This window comes from Pongo abelii, chromosome 20 (genome assembly GCF_028885655.2).
Source record: "Pongo abelii isolate AG06213 chromosome 20, NHGRI_mPonAbe1-v2.0_pri, whole genome shotgun sequence".
Lineage (NCBI taxonomy): Eukaryota > Metazoa > Chordata > Mammalia > Primates > Hominidae > Pongo > Pongo abelii.
Genome location: NC_072005.2, coordinates 7,617,073 through 7,640,104, shown reverse-complemented (window position 1 = coordinate 7,640,104; position 23,032 = coordinate 7,617,073). Strand labels below are relative to the sequence as shown.

Sequence of the window (23,032 nt, the reverse complement as noted above, 5' to 3'; positions counted from 1 at the left end):
TACTGAGGAGGCTGGGGTGTGAGGATCACTTGAGCCCAGGAAGGCTGAGACTGCAGTGAGCCATGATGGCATCACTGCACTCCAGCCTGGATAACAAAGCGAGATCCTGTCTCAAAAAAAAAAAAAGAAAAAGAAAAATCATTTTTTGAGAGCTCTGATTTTTCAAACCCTTTGGTCTCAGAACTCTTCAGGTAAAACCTTTTGAAGGACACAAAAGAAGTGGGCAGCTGTGATGACAGATTGAGGAGAAAGCAGGGTAGGCATGGAACCCCTAGGGTTCCCTAGGGACCCAGTTTGAAAACTCTTGGTTCAGTAGCAGGAAAAGGCAATATGCCCCTTAATTCTCTTCTAAAACATAAAATCCTTTAACTTCCTCTGATTTCTACCAGTAAAACTGAGCTCTACTGACCTCAGTTTTGTACCTAATGCTATCTAATAAAATCCCAGAAACAGTGATTTTTGAAAAATCCATTTTGTTGATGTGTAATTTACATACGGTAGAATGTGCCTATCTTATGGTTTTATGCATTGTTTTTCTTTTTCAACTTAAAAAATTTTTTTTTTTTTTGAGAAAGAGTCTCACTCTGTTGCCCAGGCTGGCATGCAGTGGCACAATCTCAGCTCACTGCAACCTTCACCTCTCGGGTTCAAGCAATTCTCCTGCCTCAGCCTCGTGAGTAGCTGGGACCACAGGCATGTGCCACTACACCCAGGTAATTTTTGTATTTTTAGTAGAGACAGGATTTCTCCATGTTGGCCAGGCTGGTCTCGAACTCTGGACCTCAAGTGATCCACCCACTTTGGCCTCCCAAAGTGCTGGGACCACAGGCACACACCACCACGCCCAACTAATTTTTGTATTTTTCGTAGAGATGGGGTTTCACCATGTTGCCCAGGCTGGTCTCAAACTCCTGGCCTCAAGTGATCTGCCTGCCTCGGCCTCCCAAAGTGCTGGAATTATAAGCATAAGCCACCATGCCCAGCCCTCTTTATCAACTTTTATTTATTTTTTCATTTTTTGAGACGGAATCTCGCTCTATTGCCCAAATTGGAGTGCAGTGGTGTGATCCTGGCTCACTGCAACCTCTGCCTCCCGGGTTCAAGCGATTCTCCTGCATCAGCCTCCCAAGTAGCTGGGATTACAGGTGCCCACCACCACACCCAGCTAATTTTTGTATTTTTAGTAGAGACGGGGTTTCACCATGTTGCCCAGGCTGGTCTGGAACTCCTGGCCTCAAAGCGATCTGCCTGCCTTGACCTCCCAAAGTGCTGGGATTACAGTTGTGAGCCGCTGCGCCTGGGACCCTCTTTATCAACTTTTATTTTAGATTCAGGGGATACCCGTGCCAGTTTCCTACCTGAGTATATTGCATGATGCTGAGGTTTGGGGTATGAGCGATTGTGTCACCCAGATGGTGAGCACAGTGTTCAACAGTTAGTTTTTCAACCCTCATGCCCCTTTTTCTCACCCCTCCCTGGTAATCTCCAGTGTTCATTATTGCCACCTTTGTCCATGAGTACCTGAAGTTTAGATCCCACTTGTAAGTGAGAACAGGCAGTCTTTGGTCTGCTGTTACTGAGTTTGATGCATTTTGACAAATGTGTCTACCTGCCTGCTGCACGTTTTGGTTTTCCCAAGAATTATTTTCTAAAAATCAGGTTTTGTTAAGGTGGCATTTATGTACATTAAAATTCTGCACACGGTCTTGTAACCATCACCAGCAAATACGTATTTATTTATTTATTATTATTTTTTAGAGATGGTGTCTCACTCTGTCTTGATCTCCCACGCCGGGGTGCAGTGGTGCCATCAGAGCTCACTGCATCCTCCAACTCCTGGGCTCAAGCGATCCTCCTGCCTCAGCCTCCTGAGTAGCTAGGACTACAGGCACCCACCACCACCCCCAGTTAATTCAAAAAATTGATTCTTCTTTGTAGAGACAGGGTCTCATATGTTGCCAGGATCCTTGCTCTTTGACCTCCCAAAGTGCAGAGATTACAGGCATGCACCACTAATGCCGAGCCAAATACTTATAATTTAAATTATCGTTGGGCTGGGTGCGGTGGCTCACGCCTGTAACCCAGCACTTTGGGAGGCTGAGGGGGAAGTTCACCTGAGGTCAGGAGTTCCAGATCAACCTGGCCAACATGGTGAAACCCTGTCTCAACTAAAAATACAAAAATTAGCTGGACATTGTGGTGGACGCCTGTAATCCCAGCTAACTGGGAGGCTGAGACAGGAGAATCGCTTGAACCCAGGAGGCAGAGGTTGCAGTGAGCCAAGATCGCACCATTGCACTCCAACCTGGGCAACAAGAGTGAAACTCCGTCTCAAAAAATAATAATGAAATAAATTATAGTTGGAAAAAAGGGGTTTCCTAAAGACCCAAAGGAAATGGCCTCTTTGTTCCTGAAGCCACAGAGAGGATTTTTCTGCTCCCCACAACTAGTTTTCCTTGTGAAAATTCATAATTGCTACCAGCTTGTTCTCCTCTCTGTCACTATACATCTGTCCTTGAAGCCTTATTTGAACAAAGAGTTCTGGTATCACTCCGATGCCTAGAAACTGTTGCCGTTCTGTGAAACCGACCACCAGAGGAAATCCATGCTTCTCATTGGTTGCCTTACAAAGATGGTAACTTGTTGCCCTGGTGACAATGTTACAATGACAGGTGGCTCTGCCAAATCAGAACACAATAATACTTGCTTCCCCTCCTGGGTGAAGGATGGAAAATAAAAGTAAAAGCCTTGACGGCTGTCAGACTTCTTTACCAAAGAGCTGGAAAGCACTCCTTGGCCCCATTTATGCAAACACTTCTCATCTACAGATGATCCAGCTTCGGAGTGGGAGTCTAAGCGGCTGCCACGACCACCGCTTGGCAGAGGACAGGCTGGGGGCTCTGGCATGACCTGCGGGGGCCAGGCTGTGACTTGGAGCAAGAGGTAGCAAGAACCTCAAGGCAGTGAACATCAAAAGAGAGATTTCCAGGGCTAAACACCCTAGGTTTTTTCTTCCTTCTGAACCCTAACCCTAACCCTCTTGGCTCACTGCAACCTCCACCTCCCGAGTTCAAGCAATTCTCATGCCTCAGCCTCCCGAGTAGCTGGGATCACAGGCGTGCGCCACCATGCCCAGTTAATTTTTGTATTTTTAGTAGAGGTGGGGTTTCCCCCTGTTGGCCAGGCTGGTCTCGAACTCCTGAACTCAAGTGATCTGCCTGCCTCAGCCTGCCAAAATGCTGGGGTTACAGGCGCCAGGCCAAGTATCTTATTTTAAAGGTTACAAAGAATATAGATGTGGATAAAGTAAAAGTTTCTTTGCATGACTACTTTCCTGCAAGAAATGAGGGGGAGGGGATTACGAAACAACTCACACCCCCCAACTGAGGAACTGTCGATGAAAGGAAAGGTGCTGACGGGCCCGTCTGGCCATGGTTTCCTGGAATAAAATTGAGCCACACACCTCCACAAATCCCCAGCCTCCGGCATGTACCCCAGAAGTACTCACACTCCACCTCCTTCTGTGATCGCAACAGCCCTACGCAACATTACAGAGGGCAAAACCCATGCTAGGGAAGGTGGGGCTACTGTCAAAATGTCACCAGGGCCAGGCACAATGGCTCACGCCTATAATTCCAGCTCCTTGGGAGGCCAAGGCGGGAGGATCCGTCGAGCTCAAGTGTTTGAGTTCAGCCTGGGCAACATAGGAAAACCCCCGTCTTTACAAAAACTTTTTAAAAATTAGCTGGGTGTGGTGGCATGCCCATGTAATCCCAGCCGCTACTTAGCAGGCCGAAGGGGGAGGATCTATTGCTTCAGCCCGGGAGTTTGTGGCTGCAGTGAGCTATGATTGCACCACTGCACTCCATTCTAAGTGACAGATAGAGACTCTCAAAAAAAAAAAAAAAAAAGCAGGGCACGGTGGCTTATGTCTGTAATCCCAGCACTTTGGGAGGCCGAGGCAGGCAGATCACCTGATGTCAGGAGTTCGAGACCAACCTGGCCAACAAGGTGAAACCCCGTCTCTACTAAAAATACAAAACTTAGCTGGGCATGATGGTGGGTACCTGTAATCCTAGCTACTCGGGAGGCTGAGGTGGGAGAATCACTTGAATCTGGGAGGTGGAGTTTGCAGTGAGCCAAGATTGCGCCATTGCACTCCAGCCTGGGCGACAGAATGAGACTCTGTCTCAAAAAAAAAAAAAAAAAAAAATTGGGGCGCATTGGTGGCTCACACCTATATTCCCAGCACTTTGGGAAGCTGAGGCAGGAGGACGGCTTGAGGCCAAAAATTCAAAACCCAGCCTGGGCAACATAGCAAGACCCCATCTCTATGAAAAAAAAAAAAAAAAGTCACCAGGCCAGCTAGCCTAGATTTCAGAGCCAGAATTTGTCTAATGCCATTGTCTTTACTTTTTCTCTCTTTTTTTTTTTGAGACAGAGTCTCACTCTGTCACTCAAGCTGCAGGGCAGTGGGACAATCTCAGCTCACTGCAACCTCTGCCTCCCAGGCTCAAGCGATTCTCCTGCCTCAGCCTCCCGAGTAGCTGGGATTACAGACATCCACCACCATTTCCAGCTAATTTTTGTATTTTTAGTAGAGGTGAGGTTTCACCTTTTTGGTCAGGCTGGTCTCCAACTTCCCAGCTCAGGTGATCTGCCCACCTCAGCCTCCCAAAGTGCTGGGATTACAGTTGTGAGCCACCACGCCTGGCCTGCTCTTCATTCTTTTTTCAGAACTTTCTCAGCTGCCAACAGAGACAGAAACTGAATCATCTCAGAAGGGAATGAAGGAGGCTGAGGGCGGGTGGACTGCTTGATTAGGAGTTCGAGATTCGCCTAGGCAGAGACATGGCAAAAGCCTGTCTCTGCTAAAAATACAAAAATTAGCTGGGCGTGGTGGCACATGCCTGTAATGCCAGCTGCTTGGAAGGCTGAGGCAGGAGAATCACTTGAACTCGGGAGGCAGAGGCTGCAGCGAGCCGAGATCGCACTACTGCACTCCAGCCTAGGTGACAGGGTGAGACTCTGCCTCAAAAAAAAAGAAGGGAATGAAGGACACCCAAAATGGAGCCTCTGTCTGCCAGGGCTTTGCTATCCTGGCCTTCCCACCCCAGCCCTGGAGACCTCATCTCTGATCTCACCAGAGCGTAACCTTCCCATTCGCAGGGCCATTTCCTTACCCAGAAACCTTTTCACAATGTTCTTGGCAGCAGCTGTTGGTCAACTGTGTTTTAAGGTTTTTGAGCAACTTTACAGAAAAAAAAAAAGGGAAGCTCCCCTCAATGTCTGGGTCTCCCCCTGGGTGGCCTCTCTTTGTCACCTTACTCATTTCCACGAGATTTCCTTGCTTCATTGAGTTACATCACCTCCTTTTCCTGTCTGGGGCCAGGACGCCTCCTCTGCAGGTCTCCAGCACTGATTCCTTTGTCCCCGATTTCTCTGCCAGGGTTGCTGGCTTCACCATCCCACCACCACTGCTGCTGGCCCAGCCCGCAGCTTTAATTTCCCTGGACCCTCATGTTTTTGTTATTTGTGGGTTTTTTTTGGAGATGAGGTCTTGCTCTGTCACCCAGGCTGGAGTGCAGTGGTGCAATCACAGCTCACTGTAGCCTCCACCTCCCAGACTCAAGTGATCCTCCTGCCTCAGCCTCCCAAGTAGCTGGGCATGCACCACTAGGTGCAGCTACATTTTTTGTAGAGGCAGGGGTCTTGCTATATTGCCCAGGCTGGTCTCAAACTCCCAGCTTTAGATGATCCTTTCACCTCAGCCTCCCAGAGTGCTGGGATTACCAGCATGAGCCATTGCACCAGTTCTCTCATGTATTTTTTTATTAATTGATTTATTTATTTACTTATTTTGAGACAGAGTCTTGCTGTACCATCCAGGCTGGAGTGCAGTGGCGTGATCTCAGCCCACTGCAACCTCCACTCCCCCGGTTCAAGTGATTCTCCTTCCTCAGCCTCCCAAGTAGCTGGGATTACAGGTGCGTGCCACCATGCCTGGCTAATTTTTGTATTTTTAGTAGTGACGAGGTTTCGCCATGTTGGCCAGGCTGGTCTCGAACTCCTGACCTCAGGTGATCCACCCAACTCGGCCTCCCAAAGTGCTGGGATTACAGGCGTGAGCCACCGCACCCAGCCTCCCTCATGTATTTTTAAGCGGAACAGGTTCAAGATCACAAATGTTTTCCTCTCACTATTTCAATGAGTTTATATTCTAGAATCTCCTGCACACCACAGGAAGGAGAACTCTCACCCTGCAATGCACATAAATACATGAGCTCACCATTGTTCTCACCCAGTAATCAGAATCATTAATGATAATAATTAGTAATAAATTTATTTTTACTATGTCTAATAAATTAGATAGTAATTATTATGGCAGCCAAGCGTTCCTGGGTGCTCCCTAGATGCTTCCAATGGAGCCACACATGACCCTCAGGGCTGTGCCCATTCCAGGCTCTTCTGCTGAGCTCATGTAACTGCTTGCCTCAAGGCATTCCGCAAATAGTACATAAGTCAATGTATCATGTTGTCACTTTCTGTACAAACCAGCTAGTTCCTGAGGGAAGCAGAAAGCCTTTTTCAGAAGAACCACAGCTAATTCCAGTAGAAGGAATGATAAAGTTAGACATAACCCTCAAGAGAGTAATGAATCAAAAATGGATGGTGGGCCAAGCGCGGTGGCTCATGCCTGTAATCCCAGCACTTTAGGAGGACGAGGCAGGTGGATCATTTGAGCTCAGGAGTTCAAGACCAGCTTGGCCACCATGGTGAGACACCGTCTCTACTAAAACTACAAAAATTAGCCTGGCATGGTGGCGCATGCTTGTAGTCCCAGCTTCTTGGGAGGCTGAGGCAGGAGAATTGCTTGAACCCTGGAGGTGGAGATTGCAATGAGCCAAGATTGCATCACTGCACTCCAGCCTGGGCAACAAGAGCGAAACTCTATCTCAAAACTAAACAAACAACAACAACAACGAAACTGATGGCTGCTAACAACTTTTTTCTTTTTTTTCCTTTTTTATTTTTATTTTTTTATGATACAGGGTCTCACTCTATTGCCCAGACTGGAGTGCAGTGCTGAGATCATAACTCAGTGCAGCCTCAACCTCGTGGACTCAAGTGATCTTCCCACCTCAGCCTCCCATGTAGCTGGGAATACAAGCAATTGCTGCCACATCTGGCTAATTATTTTATTTTGTTTTATTTTATTTATTTATTTTTTGAGACAGAGTCTTACTCTGTCACCCAGGCTGGAGTGCAATGGCATGATCTCAGCCCACTGCAACCTCCGCCTCCTGGATTCAAGTGATTCTCCTACCTCAGCTTCCTGAGTACCTGGGATAACACGTGTGCACCACCACGCCTGGTTAATTTTTGTATTTTTAGTAGAGACGGACGGGGTTTCACCATGTTGGCCAGGCTGGTCTTGAACTCCTGACCTCAAGTGATCCGCCCATCTCAGCCTCCCAAAGTGCTGGGATTACAGGTATGAGCCATCGTGCCCGGCCTTTATTTTATTTTCAGTAGAGACAGGGTTTTGCTGTGTTGCCCAGGCTGGTCTCAAACTCCTGGGCCTAAGTGATCCTCCTGCCTTGGCCTCCCAAAGTGCTGGGAACTACAGGCGTGAGCCACTGGGCCCAGCTCCTGCTAACATCTTTATGTGGAGAGTTACTGGGGACCAGGGACATTCCCCAAACCCACCCATCAATCGTAGTGACATGACATTATGGACCCCCTGATGTGATGTACCAGCAAGTACCCAGCCCCACCAGCATTATATTATTCTGGCTACAACTGACCCTTATTCCAATAGAGCATGTGGTTCTAAGCCATTTATAGGGTAAACATTGGGGCAGGGATGGGGAGAGAGGAAGCAACCTGCCAAATCCAGAATGAGGATCATTCCTCAGTACCAGAAGAGAACCAGAAAGAAAGCACCCTAAGTGGGGATACCACGAGGAAGTAAAGCAGGGGCCTCTCCAAGCTGGGGAAGGGAAGGAGGAAGGAGTACAATAGCTTGCAAGGCACAGCATTGCGGATGATGGGAATAGCAGGTGCAAAGGTTCTGGGGCAGGGACAGTGTGGTGTGTTTGAAGAACAGCAGCCAGGTCCACCATGAGGTGGGAAATGGACTTGGGGGAAGGGATCTCATAGGATAATTTTTTTTTTTTTAGACAGGGTTTCGCTCTTGTTGCCCAGGCTGGAGTGCAGTGGCGTGATGGCTCACTGCAACATCTGCCTTCCGGTTTCAAGAGATTCTCCTGCCTCAGCCTCCCGAGTAGCTGGGATAACAGGAGCCCACCACCACGCCCAGCTAATTTTTGTATTTTTAGTAGAGACGGGGTTTCACCATGTTGGCTAGACTGGTCTTGAACTCATGACCTCGTGATCCGCCCGCCTCGGCCTCCCAAAGTGCTGGGATTACAGGCGTGAGCCACCGCGCCCGGTCCCCCAACTTTTTTTTTTAACACAACTTCTCGCTTTGTCTCCCAGGCTGGAGTGCAGAGGCGCGATCATAGCTCACTGCAGCCTCGAACTCCTAGGCTCCAGCGATCCTCACAGCAGGGTTTTGAGGATCTGCATAACGCGTGCAGAGGGAGCTTGACTTCGTGCTCGTTAGGACCTGATATTGTCAGCTGCCGCTGCCAACAGGGACACATAAATATTTGTAGACTCAATATTTGCCTTTAGTGTGAAGACATTGCATCACCTGGGTATAAGTAAGGAGCAGAGGCAGAGGCGGTTTAAGCAACAGACTTTTGTCTCCGCTGAGAACCACGGAATAACCCCTGACCTACTTCCCCGTCGTGTCTAATTAGGGTCACCTCATCTCCAGTTACAGACGCGGAAGAGCAAAGAAACCGGGAAATTGCGCCGCAGCGCCCACTGGCGCTCGCAGCGCGTGCCTACACAAGCCACTCCCGGAGCAAAACTGCGGCTTCCCAGGAAGTTGAGTTTAAATGTTTTTCTTTTTTCTTTTTTCTTAATCTAGAAAAGATCATTTATTGTATCAAGTAACTACCCAGTTAGGCGTGAATACATTTTTAAGTTTTTATTAAAACGAGTATTGGCCGGGCGCGGTGGCTCACGCCTGTAATCCCAGCACTTTGGGAGGCCAAGGCAGGTGGATCACGACGTCAGGAGTCAGAGACCATCCCGGCCAACATGGTGAAACCCCGTCTCTACTAAAAATACAAAAATTAGCTGGGCGTGGTGGCGCGCACCTGTAGTCCCAGCTACTCGGGAGGCTGAGACAGGAGAATCGGTTGAACCGGGGAGGCGGAGGTTGCAGTGAGCTGAGATCACGCCACTGCACTCCAGCCTGGGCGACTGAGTGAGACTCCGTCTCCAAAAAATAAAAAATAAAATAAATAAAATAAAATATAAAATAAAAAGAGTATTGTAGAGATTGGCTGGGCGCAGTGGCTCACACCTCTAATTCCTGCATTTTGGGAGGCTGCGGTGGGAGGATCTCTTGAGCCCAGGAGTTCAAGACCAGCCTGGCCGACATGGCAAAACTCCATCTCTACTAAAAGTACAAAAATTCACTGGGCATGGTGTCGCACGTCCATGATCCCAGCTTTTTGGGAGGCTGAGGCAGGAGAATCACTTGAACCCAGGAGGCAGAGGTTACAGTGAATCGAGATCACACCACTGCATTCCAGCCTGGGCAACAGAGTGAGACCCTGTCTCAAAAATACATATATTTAGGAATTTGCTATGTTGCCCAGGCTGGCCTCAAACTCCTGGCCTCAAGCAATCCTTCCACCTCACCCTCCCAAAGTGCTGGGATTGCAGGCGTGAGCCACTGTGCCCGACCTTGAGCTTAAGTTTTAAACATTAAAACCACCTCCCTCCCACTCCCTGCACCTCCCGTAAGTTAAAACGCATCCCTGCTGAGGCCCTGCAAAGGCATATCCAGGGCAGGCGGACCCCAGGGGTCCACAGCCGACCCACTTTCTTCCCCACACCTCATCCCCTTCACAACTCTCCTCATCCATCTCCCTGCCCTGGTGGGAGATTCGGATAAATCCTAATTGTGGAACTGCTGAATCAGAGGGGGCTGCATTTTCCTCAGCCCCCACCTGCAAATTGTGTGTGCAGTTTTTCTGGGATGAGTGTCCTTAGATTTCCCTGAATTCTCAAAAGGATCTGTGACCTCAAAATCAGGAGAGAGGCCGGGCGCAGTGGCTCACGCCTGTCATCCCAGTACTTTGAGAGGCCGAGGTGGGCAGATCGCTTGAGCCCAGGAGACAAGCCTGGGCAACATAGCCAGACCCAGTCTCTACAAAAAATTAAAAGATTAACTGGGCTTGGTGACGTGCACTCATGGTCCCAGCTACTCAGGAGGCTGAGGTGGGAGGATCGCTTGAGCCCAGGCGGCAAGAGAGGTTCTACCTCTGAAGAGGCTGCTTCCCCATCCTCTGCCCCCCCGCCAGGCACCCACTCCATCAGCGAGAATTTCACTGCCAACATGAGACATGGGTCCCTACCTGTCCCAACTCAGACCCTGTCTATGATGTCCTATGGCCTCAGCAGGGACCAAAACCCTCACCATGGTCTGTGTGGCTCCACGTGGTTCTCAGATTGGGTTGCAGGTCAGTACCCTCCCCTCCAGCTCCTCAGGGGCCTCCTGCATTCTCTGGCCTTGGCTTCTGCTCTACCCTCCCCTCCCCTCCCTTCCCTTCACCCTCTTCATTTTCATTCTCTATGCAAATGCCACCTCCTCTAGGAAGTCTTCCCTGATTGCCCCCAGTCTGGGTGGATTAGATGTGATATGGGCTCCCACAGCCCCTTTTGCCTCAGATTACTAGTGTGGCTGGCTGTATATCTGTGCCTCAGAGAGGTTTCTTTTCCTTTTTCTTTTCTTTTCTTTTTTTTTGAGATAGGGTGTCACCTTGCCACCCAGGCTGGAGTGCAGTGGCATGATTATAGCTCATTGCAGTCTCAACCTCCTGGGCTCAAGTGATCCTTCCACCTGAAAGTCCTGAGCAGCTGGGACTACAGGCGTGTGCCACCAGGTGCCAGACTAATTTTTCTTATTTTTTGTAGAGATGGGGTCTTGCTATGTTGCCCAGGCTGGTCTTAAACTCCTAGCCTCAAGCGATCTCCCACCTCAGTCTCCTGAGTAAACTGGACCCCAGGTGCAAGACATCATGCTGATAAAAAAATTTTTTAAAAATTAATTTTAAAATTTTTTTGTGGAGACAGGATCTTGTTATGCTGCCCAGGCTGGTCTCGAACTCCTGGGTCTAAGCGATCCTCCCACCTGGGCCTCCCAAAGCACTGGGATTACAGGTGTGAGCTACCTCGCCCGGCCTCTCCTGTTCTATTGGCGCTGTGAGATTCACACCTCACTTGAGTGCTATGGGCTGAACTGTGCCCTCTCCACAAATGTCTATGCTGAAGTCCTGCCCCCGCAACTGCCTCAGAAAGTGACTATACTTGGAGATAGGAGCTTTAAAGAAATAATTAAGTAAAAATGAGGTCATATGCATGGGCCCTAATCCAATATGACCAGTTTCCTTGTAAGAAGAGCAGATTAGGATCACAGACATGCACGGGGCGGGGGGAGGAGACTGTGTGAGCACACCGGGAAAAGACAGCTGTCTACAAGGAGAGGAGAGAAGCTTCAGAAGGAGTCACTCCTGTGGACATCTTCATCTTGGACTTCCAGTCTCTAGAAACAGAAGACTATACATTTGTTTGTTTGTTTTGAGACAGAGTCTTGCTCTGTTGCCCAGGCTGGAGTGCTACGATGTGATCTCGGCTCACTACAACCTCCGCCTTCTGCATTCAAGCGATTCTCCTGCCTCAGCCTCCCAAGTAGCTGGTACCACAGGCGTCCACCACCACACCTGGCTAATTTTTGTATTTTTAGTAGAGACAAGGTTTCACCATGTTGGCCAGGCTTGTCTTGAACTCCTGACCTCAGGTGATCCACCCGCCTTGGCCTCCCAAAGTGCTGGGATTATAGTTTTGTTTTTGAGATGGACGTCTCGCTCTTGTCACCCAAGGCCGGCGTGCACTGGCACGATCTTGGCTCACTGCAACCTCTACCTCCCAGGCTCAAATGATCCTCCCGCCTCAGCCTCCTGAGTAGCTGGGACCACGGTGCACACCACCACACTCAGCTAATTCTATTTTTTTGTAGACACAGGATCTCACTATGATGCCCAGGCTAGTCTTGAACTCCTGGCCTCAAGTGATCAACCTGCCTTGGCCTCCCAAAGTGCGACTACAGGCATGAGCCACGGTGCCTGGCAATTTCTGTTGTCACCTAGTCTGTGGTACTTTGTTATGACAGCCCTAACAAACAGACACACCCACTGAAGGCCCTGATAGGTCCTGCAGTCAGGAGTCTCTGTGAACTCCATGGGGCTGCGAGGAGAAAGCAGGGAGAGTTTGTTGTGTGCCTTACATGAATACAGCAGAAGCTGAACACAACTCCTGGCATCGTGTGCCTACAGGTCCCCTTGAAACAGTTCTAGGGGGGTTGGAGTTCCAGGGTCCATTCTGCTTAATAACAGTATTAACGGAGCAGCCAAAATGGTTCCAGTGAAAATGGGGTAGCAGCAGCTGTCACGCTTGCATGCTGCCAGCCATCCTGCGCTATCTCCGTTCTCTCCTCTGCACAGCAGCTGCTATTTTGGGCTCCTTGTTTTTAGATTGGGAACCCCGTAAGTTGGCCAGGGCCTCACCGCTAGAAAATCTTAGAGCCGATATTCAAATGAGAGTCCATTTTTTTTTTTTTTTTTTTTTTGAGACGGAGTCTTGCTTTGTTGCTCAGGCTGGAGTGCAGAGGGGCAATCTTGGCTCACTGCAGCCTCCACCTCCTGGGTTCAAGCGATTCTCCTGCCTCAGCCTCCCAAGTAGCTGGGACTACAGGTGCACACCACCACACCCAGCTAGTTGTTTCGTATTTCTAGCAGAGATGGGTTTTCACCATGTTGGCCAGGCTGGTCTTGAAGTCCTGATCTCAAGTGATCCTCCCGCCTTGGCCTCCCAAAGTGCTGGGATTACAGGCGTGAGCCACCGTGCCCTGTCGAAAGTCCAAGTTCTTAACCTCCATGTGGGCTTGAGATGCCCTCGGGGGCAGGGAGAGACTAATTCTCCTTCTGAGAGGATAATAGGGGTTGGTGGGGCCTGAGGCACAGGCCTGGCTCAGCACAACTCCCAGGGGCTCCCTTGGTGAGAAAGTGAGGTAGGCACTGGCTGGCAGAGACAGGAAGAGTTTATTTCTCTGGAAAGGAAGGGGTAGGGGGCGGGGCCAGGGGTCAGGGCAGGGCGATGTCCTCCAGCTTCTTGTCCAATGTCTTCAGGTCATCCAGGAAGCGGGTCGGGGTGAGGATGTGTGAGGAGCCTGTGCAGGAGCAGAGGTTTGGGGACGATGCTGGGGAGCACTGCCTTCATCTTTGACAGGCTCCCGGTCCCGGCTGGTGTGGGGCTGTCCCTGTCCCTCAGCAAACCAGGTCCCTGACTCAAAGGACTCTGGAGTCTAGACACCTAGAAGGTACAAGCCTAGCCCCCGGGAACCCAAGCCCCAGAGCCCCAGGGTCCCAGTCCTGGTGACTTACCAATGAGCACCTCCCACTTGCCCTCGGTGGCCCTGGTCACCTCGTAGGCGGCCCTCATCTCTGACATGGCCACACCGCCCATGACATACACGATGAGCCGGGGGCCCGCCCGGGCCTCTACGCCAGCCTTGTTCTTGTGCCAGTGACCGAAGCGGGCACTGTGCAGGGCAGGGGCAGAAAGTTCAGGCAGGAGGCCCTCACCGCCGCCAGGCCGCCCACCTAACATGGACCCAGGCGTGGGCGGGGGCGGCCCCGGGGCCTCACCTGACAGCGGCCTGGGAGCTGGCTGTGGGGGCGGGGTCGGATACGAAGGGCCACAGGTTCCTGTCCAGCCGGTCCTCCACGGCGTCCTGGCGGCCGAGAAGGGGGTTAGGGGAGGAACCCCAGGCATGGGGCCCGGGGTCAGGAGTGCCCCCCACGGGGTATTCAGGGGCCAAGATCCTGGCAGACAGGAACCAGCATCTCCAACTCCTGCCTCTGGGGGACCCAGGAGTCTAGGCCTCTAGTCCATTGGGGACCTAGAAATCTAGATCCATAACTCATTGGGGACCCACGAATCTAATACCATAACTCCTTGGGTACCCGGAAGTCTAAACCCACAGTTCCTTGGCGACCCAGTAGTCTGGGCCTCCAGGCCCTTGGGGACCATCAGTCAATACCCCCAGCCCTTTGGGGAACCCAGCTTCTGGGCTCTCAGCCCCTCCGAGCCCCAGAAGTCCAGGTATTCAAGATCCATGGGGATGAGGAGGCCCAGGTCTCTGGCCCCCAGGCAGAAGGAGGGGCCGGGGCTCTTAGAGGGACAAGGAGGAAGCCAGGAAGCTGCCCCGGGCCCATTGCCATTGGATGGTGCTGCCCTGGGATCCTGGGAAGGCTAGGGCTGGGGCTCAGGGGCACTCCTTGGGGACAGGGGAACAGACTAGAGAGATATGGAGGAGGCAGCCGGCAGGTGGGGAGGAAGTGAGGCTCCCCAGCACAGGCCCCGCTGTCGCCCCAAGTCCTCAGCTGCGGGCTTGGCGTGCCCCCCTCGGCAGAGCAGATCGGTGCCAAGGGAATGCCAGCAATGAGCATTTTCCCCTAAGCCCTGAGGCTTAGCGCCTCAGCAGGAGGGAGGCTGAGCCACCAGCTGATGCGGAGGGCTGGCCCCCACCCTGACCTGCCCACCCAGTACCTCCATTACGTCCTTGATGACCGGGGTCCAGCGGGACAGCTGATAGGTGGGCTCCATGCGTTCTCTTGGCTCCAGCCGGCTGGAGGTGCCCGAGCCCTACAGGCAGGGCAGGGAGGGCCACAGGGGGATTGAGGGGAAGGAGGCTGGTCACAGAGGGGCTGGGCCTGGTGTGGCTGGTAGGGTGGGGGATGGCAGGCAAAGATGGGGAAGTGGAACAGAGAGCGAGAGAGAGCGAGAGACAGCGAGAGAGCGAGAGAGAGAAACAGTGAGCCAGACAGCCAGAGAAAGAGAGCCAAAGGGAGAGAGAGCAAGCCAGAGAAAGACAAAGACAGAGGCAGAGAGAGGCAAAGAGATAAGAGGCAGTGAGACAAAGTATGAGGGCAAAGAGAGAGACGAGAGATGAAGCAGGAAACAGAGAGAGGAAGACGGGGACAGAAGGGGGACGGAGAAGGGAGGGGAGCGAGACAGAGAACAGAGAGAAAGGGGAAGGCAGAGAGAAGGGTGAGAGAGAGAGAGAGATGGAGAAACAGTGCACAGCGAGATGGATGAGGGATGGGGGAGAGATGGGGACGGGGTGAGGGCACCCTGGAAGGGGACGCACAGGGCCAGACAGAGACAGGAGAGGCTCACCCGAGAGTCAAGCACACACATGGCTGTGTGTGGGTGCTGGATGGGTGCGGGCGACCCTCAGAGACCCATGGGAGCCCAGATAGACAATGTGTTGTAGCCCCCACGCTGGGGACCCTACTCCCTGCCTCTAGCACTCAGACCACCCGCCCCCAACCGCACCACTGCCAGGACCAGCCTGGCAGCGCCCATGTCTCACTCCCCCTGCCTATTGTGTGAGCTGGGACTGGGAGAGGCCCCAGTGTCCTCTGGGCCGCAGACCAGATCCGAAACACTGCTTTTGGCCTCCCAGCAACCACACCACGCCAGGAACCACACCGTGCCTGTGCACCACCGGCCCTCTGCCTTGCAAAGCCCCGGCTGTGATCCGCACCCTCTCCCCGGTTCCCCCCATGCCCGTTCCTGGCGTACCCCGGGGTTGGTGACAGTGCCTCCCAGCTGCTCCAGGTTGCGGATGAGGCTGCTGTGCGCCTGTACATTGGCATGCTGAATCAGCTTGGCCAGGTTCTCCTCACTCACACCTGGGGGATGGGAATGGGCGGGGTGGAGGCGGCGGCCTGGTGGGCTCCCAGGTTTAGGGGAGTTTGGGGTGGGCTGAGGAGCTCCCAGGACTCTGATGGGAGAATCTTGCAGTGGGGAGGGCCTCAGGACCCTGTGCTAGTGTGAGCAAGAGTGGGAAACCTGGAGGGGGTAGATCAGGGGCTCCTCCAGATGAGCTGAGGGAGCCCCACATCTATAGGAATCAGATGTGAGGGTTTCCACGTCAGCAGGGAGCCCTCACTTCAATGGAGGAATCCCCAAGCCAATGGAGGAGGGTTCCCGGGTCCAAAGGGGTAGCTGTGGGGGTTGGTGAGCCTGGTGAGTGGAAATGGCCCAAGGAGAGCTGTGGGGTTCAGCAGTTCCCAGGATCGTGGGAGACGCTGGCGAATGGGGACATTCCAACTCCCCGCAGCCCCCACCCACCATTCCGAAGAAGGATGTAGAGCAGCAGGACACGGATCTTGTCATAGGCGGGCACCGTCGCGTCCAGCAGCACCGGCACGATCAGCTTCATGGAGTCCTTGATCTTCTCCCCCTCTGCGTCGGAGCCCATGGCCAGGTCCTGCGGGCATGGGGTCAGCCGTCCACCGGCCGCTATGTGTCAGGGAAGGGGACGGGAGAGGCGGGCCAGGGACGTCCCCAGGATCCTTGGCAAAAGGACATTTGGGTCCTACCTCATCTCAGCACCAGGTCTCTCAAGGTCCCACCCCTGTCCAGGGACAGTCTCTCCACAGGCCCTGCTCCTCACCCAGGTCCCACCTTTCCAATGCCCCACCCACCCAAGCACATGCCACACAACTATCCTGAGACTACCTCTCCAAGGCTCCACCCCTCACCCAGGTCCCAGCTCTCCAAGGCCCTGCCTACCTCTCCAAGGTCCCACCCACCTATGTATAGGCCACATTCCTGTCCTGGGACCACCTGTCCAAGGCTCTGCCCCTCACCCAGGTCCGACCTCTCCAGGGCCCTATCCACCTATGCACAGGCCACACCCTCATCCTAGGATCGGTTCTCCACAAGACCCACTCCTTCCCCACCAGGTCCCACCTCTCTCCAAGGCCCCTGCACCTCTCCACAAGCCCTGCCCCTCCCCCAGAACCCCCCATCTCTACAGTTCAGCCCCTCCCCAATACCCTGCCTTGGCAGAACCATCACCCCTGCCCCCCGCAGGCCCCGCCCCACCTGCTCCACACTACACAGCTTCTCCACCGAGCCCTTGAAGTGCTTCATGCAATCATCTGCTAGGTGCAGGTGCGTAGAATACTGCAGGGTGCAGGGTGGGGGTTGGGGGATAACAAAGGCTGAGTCAAGGCAGAACGCAGACAGAGCATGGGGTTGAGGGGCCGAGGTGTCCCCGCTCCCTGCCCACCCGAGCGCACCTTATTCAGCTCCTTCTGGTACTGCGGCATCTTTTTCAGGATCTGGGATAGATCTTTGATGTTCGCCTGGGGAAGTAGGGGGAAAAGGGTAGGGATTGGAGGGCGAGGCCAGGCAGTGCCCACCTGGGTCCCAGTCCAGGCTCGAAATCCAGGCTGCGGAACTGCGCCCATGGGGAGGGGGGCTTCCTTCCACCAGCGCCCTTGGTGACCTGGGTCCGCCCCTACCTTGTCCGTGGTCAGCCTCTTGCTCTCACAGAAGGTCCTCAGGAGCTCCGTGACCTTCCTGGCCATGAGGGTTAGCAGGGGTGAGATTGAGGGGAGAGGAGCCACAGGCCACGTGTCCCTGCCCCGGGCCATGGGTAAGCCCACTCAGGGGGCACGGGGGGAGGGGGGGTGAAATTGGAGGCCAGTCTGGAGTCACACTGGGGGGTGCTCATGAGGGCCAAAGACTTGGCAGCAGCCAGGGATCCCAAGGCTGCTACCAGGCCCACAGTTGGGGCCGGGGGGGGATCCGGTCCCCGTGTGCACGCACTTGGACACATCTGCGATGTGCATGTGGCGAAGCTCCACCCACAAGTCATCGTCTTCGTCCAGCAAGACGGCCTTCTCCCGTGCCTCGCTCAGCCCGGTGGTCTCATACCTGGGGAGGAAGGAGGAAGCCTGGGGGTCAGGGGAGCTGAGGACTGCGGAACCAGGCTAGTGGCAAGGGTGGGGACGGGTTCCAAATCTGCAGACCTGTATGTGTCCTGCTCTATGTCCAGCAGATCATAGGCCATGGCCTGGAACGTGAGCTCATGCAGTAGTGGGGACACGGGGTCAGCTGCCCGGTCCATGATCAGCAGCTGGGAGCGGGTTTTCTCTGGGCCCTGGGGTGGGGTTTATGGCAGGAATGAGGCACTGACCCTGAGCTGGCTGGGGCTGCCCCTCACCTCCCAAGCACGCCCCCTCACCTCGCCCAGACTGGGAGTGTCTGCCTTGAAGGCATTCAGCTTGGCCAGGACGGCATGGGCCAACTGGGCTGTGTCCTCTGGGCCCCTGGCGGGGAGGTCAGACACGGGGGACATCATCAGGGGATGGGGTCAAGGAAGGGTTTGAAGGTGAGAGTCAGGGGCTAGGGTAGGGCCGGGGCTGGGGTCAAGGATGGGTTTGAAGGTGAGAGTCAGGGGCCAGGGTAGGGCCGGGGCTGGGGTCACAAGAGAGGTTAAAGGTTAGGTGTTGCACGCGGTTAAGGGGGTGGTGGCATCGGGGTGGGGTCCCCACTTGCGGTAGCGGATGGCCGGGTACTCCTGCAGGGTGGCGCACAGCGTGGCAATCTGCTGGGCCAGCACCTCGAGCTGCCGCGTGCGCTCCTCTGCCCGGAAGGGGCAGTAGAGGTTGTAGGTGCTGTGGGGGGCATCGAGGGAGAACACCTGGGCGAGGAGGGGACAGAAGCACCAGGGTTGCTGCTGCAGGTGCACACCTGCCCCGCTTCCCGCTGCCACCACCTGCACCTCCTGGGAGCCGTCCCTGGTCCCTGAAGCCTGCTTTGCCGAATTGGAGGCAGGCCCAGGTCAACCCTAAACCCATGCCTGCAGGAGTCAGTGGATAAATACCCCAGCCCGTGTCCCTTAGGCTGGCTGGACAACCCCGCAGTGTGCTCTATGCTGCCCCCTGCAGGGGCCCAGTGGGATAGAACTCAAGGCAAGAGCTCCTTGGACTCTGTGGGTACCTCCCCTTTTTAAAATTTTAATTTATGTATCTGTTTTTGAGACAGGATCTCGCTCTGTCACCCAGTCTGGAGGGCAGCAGTGCAATCATAGCTCACTGCAGCCTCGACCTCCCGGGCTCAAGCGACTCTCCCACCCCAGCCCCATGAGTAGCTAGGACTACAGGTGCACGCCACCATGCCAGGCTAATTTCTTTTTTTTTTTTTTTTTTAAGAGACGGGGTCTTGATCTGTACCCAGGCTGGTCTCGAACTCCTGGCCCCCAGTGATCCTCCAGCCCTGGCCTCCCACAGCGCTGGGATTACAGGTATGAGCCACTGCGCCCAGCCTCAGTGTCTGTTTCTGAGGGAACAGGGGACATTTGGTCACAAACCCCCACCCCCTGCCCAGGATGAGCCCGGGCCGTACCTGGGCCTCATAGGGGAGGAAGGCAAGGTGAATCTCCTTCAACGTCTTCACCACCTTTGCCAGACGAGAGCGGCCCAGCTCACTGAACAGGGGCTCGGGGCAGGCTGGGGTGAGGCAGGAGTGGGGCATCAGGCCAGAGCAGCCCCCACACCTCCTCGCCCCACCCGCCAACACCCTAGGCTCTCCTCACTCACTGTCGGTGAAGAAGATATGGGCTGCTTTGTAGGTGAAGGTCGGGGTCCCCTTGAAGTCTTTGATCAGGGCCTGAACCGACTGGGGAAGGTGGATCACTCTCTGGGCCTGAGCCTGCACACCCAGGCTCATTGTCTGCCTAGGCCTCCCAGCCACCCCCATCCGCCACCATATGCAAACATGGATGGACAGGGTCATGTATATGTGCACATGCACACTAGTGTGGCATCCACATGGGCACACGTGCACACACACACAGATGCGTACACACACACACACAGATGCACACACAAACACACACACACAGATGCACACAGAGATGCACAGACACACACACATGCACACGCATACAGACACACACATGCACACACAGAGACACACACATGCACACACAGACACAGAGACATAGGCACATGCACACACACAGACACATACACATACAGACACACACACAAACATGCAGACACACACAGATACACATGCACACGCATACACAGATGCACACACATACACATGCACACGCATACACGCACACTCACATACACATGGACACACATGCACACGCATACACAGATGCACACATACACACATGCAATCACACATGCCTGCAGACATACACACGCACATGCACACATGCACATGTATACACATGCACGCGCATACACACACACGCTCACTCATGTAGGCACCTTCTCCGTGGGGCTCAGCAAATAAATGGCCTCCAGGCTGGGAATGGGTTCCCGCCGTTTGTTGATGTCTTCAACAACTAGTAGGAACAGAGGAAGGGACACAGGTGGGTGGCATCCAGGCAGGGCCACGTGGGGAGTCTCAGGTGTGGGGAGTTGGAGGCTTGGGAAGAAGGGGTGGATGCTTAGGAGGGACTGCAGGAGAAACCCACCTAGGGATCACCAGCTAAGAGCCACACGACAGGGTTCTGCAGGGGCTGTGCAGCCAACTGGTTCCCCAAATTTACAGACAGGGAAACTGAGGTTCTGAGAGAACAGGCTCCCTCAGCACCTGTCCCTCAATGGCAAAGTGACTGGGACACCTCCTGGGGTCACTCATAGAAGGCTCTGCATTCTTGGGACCCCACATCCAGAGTCCACCCTGGAGTCCCACACAGGGCTCCACGCGGGGGCTGCGCGGTCAGGAAGGGGCTGCAGCCAGGGAGTCCTGCAGGGGAGTCCTGCAATCCATGGGCTCCGGCAGTCAGCTTGCAACGTTTAAGAATGGATTTGGTCACATGATCCGGGCTGTCCGTGCAGGGAGCTGCGTACTTGGGAGTTCTGAACGATTTGAGGGGATCCTACACTCAAGGGCTGAACCCTGGGAGCAGGGCACAGTCAGGGGTTCCCACACTCAGGTCCCATCTCACTGGGGACGCGTTCACTCACTGGTGATGCCCTCGGCCAGGATGTCTGACATCTTGCAGCAAGAAGACAAGATGCGCATACTCGGGTGATCCATGATAAGCACCTGTCCAGATGGATGGACAGATGGATGGAGGAGCAGGCGGAAGAGGCCACAGCTGGCCCCAGGAGGGGCCAAGGCCGTGGGAGGGGCAGTTTCAAGGGCTGGCTGGGTGGGAGGACCCAGGACTCATTCACCCAACACCACCCATGTGGACAGGCAGTTCTTTGGGGTCCCACATTCAGGGTCTTCCCCATGGGCCTGATGATGGGCTGCCTCTGGGTACCCAGCCATCTGCCTCGCCCCTACCTTCCACTCCCCATCCTTCTTGACACTCCGAATAACTCCGCTCAGAATTTCTGCAGGGAAGGGAGGGGAGGGGTCAGAATGCTGGTTCTCTGGTCCCACCACTGCCCCAAGCCTTCTCAGCCTTGGGGCTGAACCCCCATCTTAATTCCCATTTACTTTTTTTTTTTAAGAGAGGAGGATCTCACTCTGTCACCTAGGCTAAAGTGCAGTGGTGTGATCATAACTCACTGTGGCCTCCAACTCCTGGGCTCCAGCGATCCTCTTGCCTCAGCCTCCTGAGTAGCTGGGACTACAGGTGCGTGTACCACCCACAGCTAATTTATTTTTATTTCTGTAGAGGTGGGGGCTCTTATTAGGTTACCCAAGCTGGTTTCAAACTTATGGCCTCAAGCAATCCTCCTGCCTCGGCCTCCCAAAGTGCTGGGATTACAGGTGTGAGACACTGCACAGGAATCATTTATTTTTAGCCCCCAGTTCTGCAAATTGGCTTCTGGGGTCACCCCCAATTTACAGACAGGGAAACAGATTCTTAGGCAACATGCAACTCACCTAAGCATCCTGAGTGTCTAAGTGGCAGAGTGCTGGGGCAAAAGGTGCCACTCGATGAACGTTTTAGATGAATGAAAAGAGGAGAACCGGGATCATCTATAGCTCTATCTGCCTCTAGAGCCAGGCTCTCGGCTTCCCCACCTGCTACCTCAAGTATTCCTGCTGTGAGGGTTTCAGCCGGTCCCCCAACCCTGGTCTAAAATGTAGGACCCCTGGTTCCCAGCTCTGAGGCATGCCTAGCTGAGGCTATCCCACTGACCTCCGGCCTCAGTTTCCTCATCTATAAAATGGAATCACTTTTTTCCAATCTCCACCAATTAAAGGGGTTTGAGCTACAGACTGCCCTGCCTAGAGGAGAGAGTGGAGAGAAGTAACGGGGTGGCCCCGCCCAGCCACGTCCACTGTGTCATGTCCACTGTTATCAAGACGGCCAAGGCGGAAGGAGCAGCTGAGGCCGGAACTCCCCGGGGTGGAGGAAGAGGCGCCCTCCACCCTTCCCCCAAGAACCGGGGCCGGTGAGGCCTGGACGCCTGTGTCCTCCAGCTGCAAGGCGCTCCTGGAAATGGGGCAAGGAGGAAGGCATCCCCTACACCACCCCTGTGGGGCCTGGACACGTCCCCTGAGCGCTCACAGCACCTAGGGTCGCTGACCAGAGCCCCAGGAGGCCCCAAGAATCCAGCCCCTGAACTTTGCCCGGCTTAAGAGGTCCTAGAGTGTGGGCATCCAGCTGTGCCCTCCTCCCCCGGCAGGCACCCTAGGAGGCCCAGGAGTCCGGGCCCCAGCCTACGCCACACTCTACCGGAGTCCCCGGAGTCCGGCCCCCCAATTTTGTTCTGTTCTGGCACCGGAGAGCAGGGGCGTCCAGCTGGGAACCCGTCCCCGCCCGCCCCCTCGAGGGTCAGGTGCTCGGACGCCCAGCCTGGCCCCCAACTCCCAGCCGCCATGAAACCCAGGATCCCAGAGCCTGTGCGTCCCCGACCCCCGTTCCCCACCGGACGCCAGAGCCCGGCTCCGGAGAGGCACTCACTTTCCCCCACCACCGCCTTCAGCCCCGAGGGCGCCATCTTCCCCGAGGGGCGCCGCCGCCGCTTCCGGGTGTGTCCCAAGGTGGGGGCGTGGCCCCGCGCGTCACCCACGTGGACCCCGCCCCGCGGGCCCT

General features: G+C 54.3%; 1 protein-coding gene across 5 annotated transcripts; it reads right to left on the bottom strand.

Annotated features, from left to right (window-relative positions):
• Positions 1-13,225: 13,225 nt before the first annotated feature.
• On the bottom strand, positions 13,226-23,008 carry STXBP2 (syntaxin binding protein 2). Of its 5 annotated transcripts, XM_054538297.1 has the most exons (20): positions 22,901-22,960; positions 21,874-21,905; positions 21,325-21,374; positions 21,000-21,081; positions 20,295-20,371; positions 19,608-19,686; positions 19,414-19,517; positions 18,561-18,709; positions 18,251-18,335; positions 18,036-18,166; positions 17,833-17,940; positions 17,526-17,583; positions 17,301-17,366; positions 17,104-17,184; positions 16,345-16,483; positions 15,793-15,902; positions 14,755-14,850; positions 13,851-13,936; positions 13,587-13,744; positions 13,226-13,372 (listed from the first exon to the last, which is right to left on the bottom strand). In XM_054538297.1, exons 4-20 carry the CDS (start codon positions 21,070-21,072, stop codon positions 13,287-13,289), a joined length of 1,686 nt encoding a protein of 561 aa, XP_054394272.1. In that variant the 5' UTR covers positions 21,073-21,081; positions 21,325-21,374; positions 21,874-21,905; positions 22,901-22,960; the 3' UTR covers positions 13,226-13,286.
• Between the last annotated feature and the right edge of the window lie 24 nt (positions 23,009-23,032).